A 9,639-nucleotide genomic window follows, 5' to 3' on the forward strand; every position below is an offset into this window, starting at 1 on the left:
GTTTGCAATTCAATACCTTATTGTGCATGTTATGGTTCTTTTTTCTTTTCTTTCTTTCCTCTTTCTTTTTCTTTTTCTTTCTGTGTGAGTCTGTGTTAGCTTTGCATTGGATAGAAAAACATTCCACTGAAAGCTTTCTCTCTTGCGACGCCCAAGTGGGGCTGGAATTTATAGAAATTGCGACACATATATTTTGCACTGCCTGAGAGGCAGTAGACACTGGCCAGGGCAAGGGAGCCGTCACGAATAGGAAGCGGGTGTTTGTGGGAACGTGGCGAGATGGAAGCGATTGAACTCATGCAGCGGCAAGCCGGTCTTGATGTATACTTTCCCGGGTGCAACTGGTACTATCGACAGCACCGTCCCAGGCATCTTCCCTACATGGATGGGAGCCTATATAAACCCTGGCAACCATATAATGAGGTGCTGCTTACGATGGAGCGCCAGCGACGCAGATGCCCCGCAAGTATTGAAGAAGCCTGCATCTATGGCAGTCTCGCCCACGTCATTAAGTTCTGGGCCCAAGGCCAAGAGTTGCGGGAAGGTCCTGTTAACTTTGAAGGAAGTGACGCGACACTGCTTATGTGGTGCGCACTCCGTGGCAATTTAGGCGTTGCGCGATTTCTGCTGGATCAGGGCGTGAAACTAAATGTGTCTAATGGGTTAGGCCACACTGCGCTTCACTGGGCGGTGGCAGGTGTTCAATACGACGTGACAAGCTTACTTCTGGATCATGGCGCCGACCCTCTTCAAAAAGATTTTCAAGGGTATAGTGCGTACTTTTCGGCTGTCCAGGCAAACAACCTGCCCTTGCTGCTCATGTTATGCGAATGTCATCCGCTTGACGCGAAGGAGCGGGATTTGGAAGGTCATTCCCTGTTGCACTGGGCAGCCTACACGAATTCCCTGGCAATTTGCCAGTACCTCGTCGAAAAGTGTCACATTGAGTTGGACACGCTCGATAATAATAGACGCACCCCGCTTCTCTGGGCCGCCCGCGAAGGCTACGCAGTGGTTGTGGAGTACCTCGTCTCGTGCGGGGCTCGTACAGATGTGGCGGACATGAACAATTACACAGCACTTCAGTATGCCCGTTTCAGAAATCACCGTGAGACAGTGTACGTGCTGACGAAAAATCATGCGGCGCTGCGGAATGGCATAAATGAGTCGGTCCACAGCGACTCTTCGCCATTTAATACGGTGGGAAGAAGCTGCACTGAGGTGCGTCGGAATCGGCGACGTGGTACAATGAGCATGATGCTTCGCGAGCCAATTTTCCTGGTCATGTCACTCTTTGGCCTTTTCTACGTGGCCTTCTCCTACCTGCTTCTAAAGGTTATCCCTCCACTGATTAGCCACTTCGTAGTGGCTTTGTTTTTCTTCCGAAATGCACTCTGGACGATTCTCTTTGGATTTCCTGTGCAGGGGGGAAAACCAGAGCTTTCCTCCATACAGAAACTAGGAATTGCGAATAGTTTTGGTGAATCTGCGCGTGGTATTTGGCTTTTCAGAGACCGTGACGCGGCCTCTCTCCTCGCATTAACGGCCTTTGTGCTGCTGCAGCAGTATGCGTGGGCGAAGATGGGTCTTGTACCGCTAATCACGTACTATCGTCCCGATGAAGCCGCACTTACAGGACACACTCTTGAAAGCGTTTACCAACCCAGAGAGAAGGGTTTATTCGGTTTGCTCTTTCACAATAAGGCAGAGTTGGAACAATTTGTGCTACTATCCTTGCTCTGCCTTATGTTGTTGAGCGGCATGCTATGCAAGCTGCTTTCCATGCGTTCTACGCATGAGCCGTCTGAGTCGTCTTTGGATGCCTCTCCTCTGTGGGCCATCATGAGGCGGCGCGCCTATCGCTGGTTGCACCCTCGTATCCTTTCCATGGAAAGGCACATGTTGATCCCACTCCGTACCTTTTATTGCTACGAGCGAGATGTCTTTTTGCGGCGCTTTGACGGCTACAGCATTGCCCTTGACTGCCCAATCGCAGAGAGTAACCATCGCTTGTTCTTTATATTTGTCACAAGCTTTGCGTGCTTGCAGTGGCTCACCTTTGTTTGGTCCTGGGAGCAGACAAGCGAGTTACTTCAGTGCCCCCAACATTCCTCCTTTCTCGGGTGGGTATTTGGGTCACTCTGGAGTCTGCTTATTCACGCATTGCCTTGTCGCGATGAGACGCGTCGCGCTGTGGCCTCCTACGGCCCTTGGTTGTCGTGGCTGCGGTACATACTCCCAACTGAGGCGAACCACCTGGGAGTGTGGCTGTTGCAGTATAGTCTCTGGGCCGCCGTCTTGGCGACTTGGGTGGCGGTGCGGCAATGGGTAGCCGCGGCCACGGGTGCGACATGCGTAGAATTGGCGAACCCCACGGCAACAAGTAGTGAGGGCGGCCTTGTCAGCATCTTCCCTCCGACGCTCTCCTCTGCGGCACCCTGGTTTCCGCCAGAGGGCGTCACCGAGGGAGTAGCAAAACCGGTGGAGGACACGACGGCTGTGCCACCCGTAGCGAAAATAAACTTCCGCTGCATATATGCGAATCACGGCAATGCATTGCTGAACATGCTTGACTTTTTTCTCGGTCGCGCCGGACGCCGTTGGCGTGGCGCAGTAGCGGTTTCCCCTGCAAATGCGCCGCTGTTTACCCTTGCGGTGCTGAGTGACCCCGGTGGCGGGTAGTGCCGAGGAAACGATGTCGGGCCAATGTGTACGTCCCACCCTGGCCGTCTGAACAAACGTGCACCCATGCACGCAGACATAAGCATCTGTGCAGGTGTAGGCGGAGAGGAGCAGGAAAGAAGGAAGCAGAATGAGGTGTGGAGGAGAGAATTGGAAGCTAACCAACAAGGGAAAGTAAAAAAAAGGGGGGGGGAAGACATTGAGATGTGTGCGGTATTCTTTATTCGTCCATCGTGCACAGCGCTGCGATACAAATGTAAAAACAAAAACAAAAACAGCAGCCAACGGAATGGATAGAAATTCGTTCTTACTTCCTTTCACCCCTTTTTCTTCATATCCTCCTGTGTGCGGACGTGTGTGAGACCCTTTTTTTTTTGTTTTACACCCGACAAAATAGTCATGGAAATTCAACTGGTCCTCTGCTTCACGATTAGCCCGCCCCACGTCTTTTCCCTCCCTTCGGTGGTGAGACCCGACGCCATCCTTCGCGACACCGTCTCGCTGTTCCTGTTCCGCTTGATTTGATCTTTTTTTTTTTTGCCGCCGGGGCGAAAGAGCGATCGAGGGGGATATTGCGCAGAGCTGTTGCTCCTGCGCGTGGGTGCGGGTGGGGTTCAAGTTGGACCGGCGGTGGGTAAAAAGAAAAAGAAAAAAGAAACATAAATAAATAAAGCAACGTCACAAAAATCATGCCAATGTGTGGACGAGGGACGCGGCGGGAGGACCGAGAGGAGGAAGTGGGGCTGGGCGGGGCGCAGAGCGGTCCTGGCGACACGGGCGCTGCCTTGCCCCCTGCTCCTCCCGCTGAAGCCGCCCGCACGAGCGCCACCCGCCCATCACGGACGCCGGACAGGGGTTGCCGCAGTGTCGCCGCGCCTGTTTCTAGTGGCTCTTCCGGGGCCGGGAATGGGGACGCGGCCGACGACGCCAACTCAGAGGAAACGGAGGAAGGAAGCGACATGAGTGACATCGATCGCTACTGCAAGCATGAGGCCTTGTTCTCCAACAGCAAGGGTGTGAATTATTTTCTGAGGAGCATGCCGCCACTAGAAGCACCGCGACGGACGCCTGACGATCACCGTTGCGGCGGTGGTGAACATTTCTCGTGCTCGCGGGAAGGCGAGACATCGAAAACACCCGCAACGGCGCCGTTAACGATGAAAGCTCAGCCTGAGCGGAGTGACAGCAACGGTGATGACACCCCAAAGACAGTGGTGAATTACAGCTCACTTACGGAGCGGGAGGGACCCGAGCACCAAAATCAGCACAGTGTCGCAAGCTTTGCCGATGAGGCAATCTCGAACGCCACCATAGGCACGGATGCAAGTCGCCCAATACATCACTTACTCCGCCCCGGCTGCCGGAGCCTTCATACACCCTCCACGGACGGTAACGGCCCCGTAGTTGCTGGGGCGCAAAGAGGGGGGGAGTACGAAAACATGGAACCACGCGTTCAAAATACTCCCGCTCCACAAGCCATGCAGGCAAATGACTATGATTTCTTGCAACCAGCCCATTCAAACCTTGATGCGGACACGCCACGTGTTCTGCTTCGAAGTGAGGGGTTGCCTACATTGCATGAACGGCGCAAACATCATCCTCACCATCAGAAGCATTATCACAATCTACAGGAGCAATCGTTGCCAGCAGATGTGGGGCCTAACCTGCATTCCAAGGCAACCTTACAATATGGTACTGTGACACCCGGCGTGGATCTACGGCAAGAGTGGCGGCACCCACAGTATCAAGAACAGCCTCCTCAACAAAAACAAGAAGAAGAAAGACAGCAGGGGAGCGGGTCGGTAGAAGAAGACCCTCCTATCGGGAGGACCGGCGCATCGCTCTTCCCAGCATTACCAACATTTAGCCCCACCTCGTTTGTGCGCGCGTACGTTGGGGAGGGGACGTATCCTTGGGAGGCGACGCTGGATAACCGTCCTGCGCTCGTTGTCTCCTGCTGCGTGGCGGCAATGAACTGGGTGGTGGTACAGTTTCTGCAGTATCATGTTCTCGAGACTCGCGATCAACTTGGCCTGTTTGTGATTGGGACCTATATCATATTCTCCACCTACTACATGACGTACTATTTTCTAGAGCGTTACTCGCTCTCTTTCGCTCGCATATCTCACGACAAGAAGTTTTACACCATTGCGAACCTCATAAAGGCGGGTATTCTCGTCTCGCTGGTTCCTTTTGCCACTTCACACCTCGGAAGTATCATTATGTTTGACGTCTGGGATACAAATACACTTCGCAATCTTGGCTGCATTTACACCATTCCCGACTTTGTTTCCATGATCGTGGTGAAGCGGATGAGTTGGTCAACCTGGATTCACCACCTGTGCGTATTGCTGTTTAACTTTTTTAGCACCATGAATGATTACTCGCAGGAAAACATCTGCCGCTGTGTTGTTGTCTATGCAGCGTTTTCGACGTTTGCGTACTGCGTGAATGTGCTACTCGCGTCGCGCTTTCTTGGGGTGTCGCCCAACGTCGCACGTGTACTCTCCTTCGTCGCTGTGGTTGTGTACTTTTTCTGCTGTGCCACTAACTGGATCTGGCAAGTCTACTACCTGCGGAAGCTGCTTCGGGAGGGTCATGGCCACTGGACCGTGTACGCGTACATGCTTTTGATATGTTTGGTTATTTACGACGACATCATGTTGAATAAGTGGCTGATTCACAACGCCAAAAACAATGCGGGTGCCGCAGCGAATTACAGGGAGCACCAACACCGGCAACAACAACGGCGCTCGGCAAGGAGTCCTCATCGTGCGTGAGGGCGTCATATGGATGGCCTGCGTGGTTTTCCTCCCTTCCCTGGCCCCTCACTCCTCTCTATGACGTTGCCGTGCATTGTGGAGGACCAGAAAAGGTAGATATGGTTCTCGTGTCTCTGCTCAGTTTTTTTAAAAATAGTGTGATTGTGTATTTGTATATGTATGTGTATGTGTGTGAAAGTGAGTGAGTGAGTGGGGAACTTTTTGTCTTTCTTGCGTCTTCGATTTTCTTGGCTCACTACTGTTTGCTCCGTGTATTGGTGTGTCTCTGCGTGTATGCGTGCGTGTTTTGGAGTGATTGGAGCAAGCCATATTTTTTTTATCATATATATATATATATATGTCTCTCTCTCTTTTTTTTTGGTTTCTTGGGAGCTGTGCGGGTGACCACGCAAGTGCGAAAGTCTTACTTTGTTGTTCGCCTCCTCCCAATTCTGCCGCGCGGTGTGATTGCTGTTATTATTATTTTCTGTTCCTGTTGCCTGCGTGCTCCGCTGAGACTTGCGAGTGCTGGACACGTTTGCTTTGTCTGTTGCTTCTGCTCTTTTGCTGCGGGCCCGCACCACACTTGCCTGCTCTCGCTGCACCGCGCACTGCACAACACAATTTATTGCGTGAAGGGAGGGCCACGGTCGGTGGAAGAGGGAGGGCTCGAAGGTGAAACGCACGCAGCATCAACTGCAGCGGCCGCCGGAAGGGCGCCTCACTTGTGTTGACTGCATCTACTCTTCACATGACAGAAACCTCCACCGCACACGAGGCGGCCGCCGCGGGGGCGGGGAACCTGCAGCTCCCGCCGCTTGCGACAGGTGGGACGCCGAGGAGCGGGGGCCCGTGTCACCCGGCTTTGCCTCCCACGGCGAGAAGAACGAGCGCCTCCGTCGTCGCGCCTCCGCAGGACCCTCGCGGCGCCGCATGCGGTGGCCCGGGCCCCCGCCACGCGGGCAGTCTGCTGATGGACGAGGAGGATGTTGCGTTTCTTTTCGCCGCCATGACATGGAACGTTGATCTCCTGGAGGTGTTGCTGGCCAAGGCGGAGAACCCGCTTCACAGCCACGGCGCTCTTCACAACCTCCCCTGCCCCCAGCAGCTACAGCAACAGCAACAGGCGATGTCTGTGGCGGAGGAGGCGCGGGTGGACACGCTCGTCAGGGCAGCCTTTCCAACGCTCGAGGAGGCGCTTTTGACGGTCGAATCAACGCCGCGGGCGCGGGCGAGGAACAAAAACTGTCCTTCTGGCGGTCATCAGAGCCGTCGCAGCAAGCGACGAAAAATCGGACGCGGTCGCACAACGCAGCTACGTCTCTACTCAACGTTCCTGTATGAGGCCCCGGCGGCGTGGGACGGTGACGATGGGGAGGAGGATGAAGAAGTGGAGGCGGTGGAGAAGAACAAGGGGCGCAATAAAGACAGCAGAGGGAAAGAAGACGCCATCGCACGGGTGCCGCACGACATCGACGCAGTCGGAATGGCGGAAGAAGCGTATGATACGTATCTGACGGAGGAGGAAGAGATTGACATGCTACACACGCCGCATCGCCGTCTTGAAGCCCACGATGGTCCTCCAGTTGCCGCGATTTCCGATACAGTTGTTAGTATTGTCCCCAACGCCAATGAAATTGCCCTGGAGGTTGCCATGCCGTCGGAGGAATCGACGGAGACGAATGCGCAGCGGCCTCGCCCGGCCACCATGCGTGATTTTCTTCGCTTATTCTTTCAAAGCTTCCTTATTGTTGTGGTTGCCAAATTACGGCATCAGGATCAGCATGCTCTGCATGATTGCCCATCGCGTTCGCTTTCTGCACTGGAATATCGTGCACTTGGTTTTGTGCGCCGTCATCTTGCGGCGTTCAAAGCGATTATGCGTCGACATGTGTTGGGGAGCGAGAGGGAATTGGAGCGGCGCACAACACAGTCACTTCTTGTTGACGCGTTCCAGTGCGACCAGGCTGGGGATGGCCACAAGGATGTGGATTGGAAACCGTTGTGCGCCCAAGTATACATTTCAGGGAGGGAGCCCGTGTCGCAGCCGCTGCTGCTTGAGACCCTTCGCATCACACGGGTACTGCAGTGTCATGCCAATTTGCCTCCGGGTGGCGTCAGTGATCCACGATCCATTGGGTATGGCAAGGACATGGCTGTAAATTCGCTTTATTGCTGGTGTCGACTCCTATTGGAGGGGCCGGATGCGGGAGTGAACAGCCCGCAAGGAGTGGAGGAGGCAGAGACCCTCTTCTTCTGCAGCGAAGAGCGGGAGTTGGCCCACGAGCTCTTCAGAAAGTGTCTCACTCCTTTGGTGTGGGATCCGCATAGAAGCTTTGGTCCGTACATGGTCTACACCACAGAACTTCCGTACTCGAAGCGATTGGTTGCCAAACTGGTTCTCCCTGCCGAAGATCGAGCATCGTATGATATTTCTAAACACTTTCAGGAGGGCGTCTTTCGTTTTCTGCACGGCACCCCGTTCTTTTCCTTTGATGCCTCACCACTTTGTGGGTCTCACGGCCTGCCGTCACCGGGTGGAGGTGGCTGCTCCCTCGTGCATTGTTCGGCTGGGATGCACCGCTCCAGCGGTCTAGCAGCCGCGTATCTACTTTGGCTTGTATTCCTGTCACGCGGTACACTCCCGGTTGTGCGAGAGGCCGGTGCCTCAATGGCAGCGAAGCGTGAGGGAGAGGAACAACAGCATCAGCAGCCCATTGCTTCATATCTTTCTGCCGTTCTTCGGCATCGGGATGCAGTTCCAGGCCCCGCCGATAGCATGGCTGCAGATGCATCGGCCACAGTGACACCCCCACCGCTGCCGGCGGCTGTGGGAGATGCATGTACAGATGCAGGGGGAGGTTGCATAGACAAGCACGTTAAGGAGACGGACTCCATGGCACACAAGCCCACATCAATTCTTGATCTATGCGTGGAACACGTGCGCCGGCAACGTTCCATGGCTGTTCCTATTCCTGCCGTGCACGAGCATCTACGACGGTATGCATCCTACCTTCGTCTTCAGTGACGCATGGAGTGGAGGGGAGGCGCGGGACGAAGGTAAACACGGAAATGCAAACGAGGAAATGGCTTCAACAACAACAGAGACCCCTGTGTATCAAATAGCATGTGATTTAGAATATTGACACCAACCCCAACACAACGCATATTTATTTATTTATATATCAAAAGGCAAAACGAGTTTAATATTGTTGAACTGATTTCATGCGAATAGGCGCCGTAAAACGAAAAAAAAAGACGACGAAGAGGACAACAATAAAAGTGGAAACAAGCGAAAAGTAGGTGTTATTGCGTGGGAAACGTGTGTTGCGGGTGTGCTTGGTGCTGCTTAGCTTCTAGGCACTCTTCACCGCCATTTACCGTGCCGGCAGCTCGCCGCTCCTGTGAACTTGATCCCTTCTCTACACGTTTTTAGCCGAGGCTTGGTGAATTGTTTTTTTTTTTTACTTTTACTTTTTGCGTGTGTATGACTCCGTTTTTCACCTTGTCGCTTGCATTGTTCTTTCGTCACGGAACCCGGCTGGGGATAACACATCCCACCGAGGAGAGAAAGCGAAGGGAAATAGATAATGGGGCGTGACAGTCGCGGGGATCGCTACGCCCGGCGCGGCGATGCCGCCTCTGACCGGCATGGCGCCGTCGATGGCGGCAGCAGCACCTCGAAGACCTCCACACGCTACGGGCGTTATGCTGGGAAACGGCGTTCACGTTCCCCGCGGAGTGGGCGTCGTGGTGCCAGCGAGGAGCGAGACAGTGACCGCCACCGCGCCAGGCGGCGTTCAGAGAGCGAGGAGCAGCGACGGCGGCGGCACGGGACGGGCAGAGGACGGTCGGGTAGCAAGGAGGTGGCGAAGAAGGGCAGAGGGCGCAGGCGTTCACGATCCCGGGCGTCGTCGTCGTCCTCCTCCTCTAGCGTGTCGCGAAGAGCCGATGCTGGCCGGCGACGCTTTGAGGCAGTAGATGTGCGGGAGCTGCTACAGCCTGAGATGCCGGCAAACGCCGGGGGAATGGTGCCGCAGTTGCCTGCCGAGATGATCATGGCGCTCATTCAACAGCAACAGCAACAGCAACAGCAGCAGCAGCAGCAGCAGCAGATGCTGATTTCGCAGCAGGACACATTGACGGCTGCGAGGGACGCCATGCTCTCTACACCGGATCCCACAGCTGTACCGGG

General features: G+C 54.6%; 4 protein-coding genes across 4 annotated transcripts, besides 4 other annotated features; all 4 read left to right on the top strand.

Moving 5' to 3' along the window:
• The first annotated feature begins 35 nt into the window (after positions 1-35).
• Positions 36-82: a microsatellite.
• Positions 83-279: 197 nt separating this feature from the next.
• Tco025E_07897 (putative 6-phosphofructo-2-kinase/fructose-2,6-biphosphatase) lies at positions 280-2,682 on the top strand (the record flags this gene model as incomplete). The annotated part of the gene is made up of 1 exon (XM_029374756.1): positions 280-2,682. The coding sequence occupies one exon, from the start codon at positions 280-282 to the stop codon at positions 2,680-2,682; it is 2,403 nt and encodes an 800-aa protein (XP_029225134.1).
• Positions 2,683-3,318: 636 nt separating this feature from the next.
• Positions 3,319-3,358: a sequence feature (A-rich).
• A 13-nt stretch (positions 3,359-3,371) lies between these two features.
• Tco025E_07898 (uncharacterized protein) lies at positions 3,372-5,462 on the top strand (the record flags this gene model as incomplete). Its single annotated transcript, XM_029374757.1, has 1 exon — positions 3,372-5,462. One exon carries the CDS (start codon positions 3,372-3,374, stop codon positions 5,460-5,462), a length of 2,091 nt encoding a protein of 696 aa, XP_029225135.1.
• Positions 5,463-5,601: 139 nt separating this feature from the next.
• Positions 5,602-5,639: a microsatellite.
• Positions 5,640-5,782: 143 nt separating this feature from the next.
• Positions 5,783-5,804: a microsatellite.
• A 391-nt stretch (positions 5,805-6,195) lies between these two features.
• On the top strand, positions 6,196-8,472 carry Tco025E_07899 (protein-tyrosine phosphatase; the record flags this gene model as incomplete). The annotated part of the gene is made up of 1 exon (XM_029374758.1): positions 6,196-8,472. One exon carries the CDS (start codon positions 6,196-6,198, stop codon positions 8,470-8,472), a length of 2,277 nt encoding a protein of 758 aa, XP_029225136.1.
• A 562-nt stretch (positions 8,473-9,034) lies between these two features.
• On the top strand, positions 9,035-9,637 carry Tco025E_07900 (U2AF65-like splicing factor; the record flags this gene model as incomplete). The annotated part of the gene is made up of 1 exon (XM_029374759.1): positions 9,035-9,637. A coding segment is annotated over one exon (603 nt), but the record flags the coding sequence as incomplete, so codon positions are not given.
• Positions 9,638-9,639: the final 2 nt, after the last annotated feature.

Source organism: Trypanosoma conorhini, assembly GCF_003719485.1.
Source record: "Trypanosoma conorhini strain 025E chromosome Unknown Tco_14.4_contig_00659, whole genome shotgun sequence".
NCBI classification, from domain to species: domain Eukaryota; phylum Euglenozoa; class Kinetoplastea; order Trypanosomatida; family Trypanosomatidae; genus Trypanosoma; species Trypanosoma conorhini.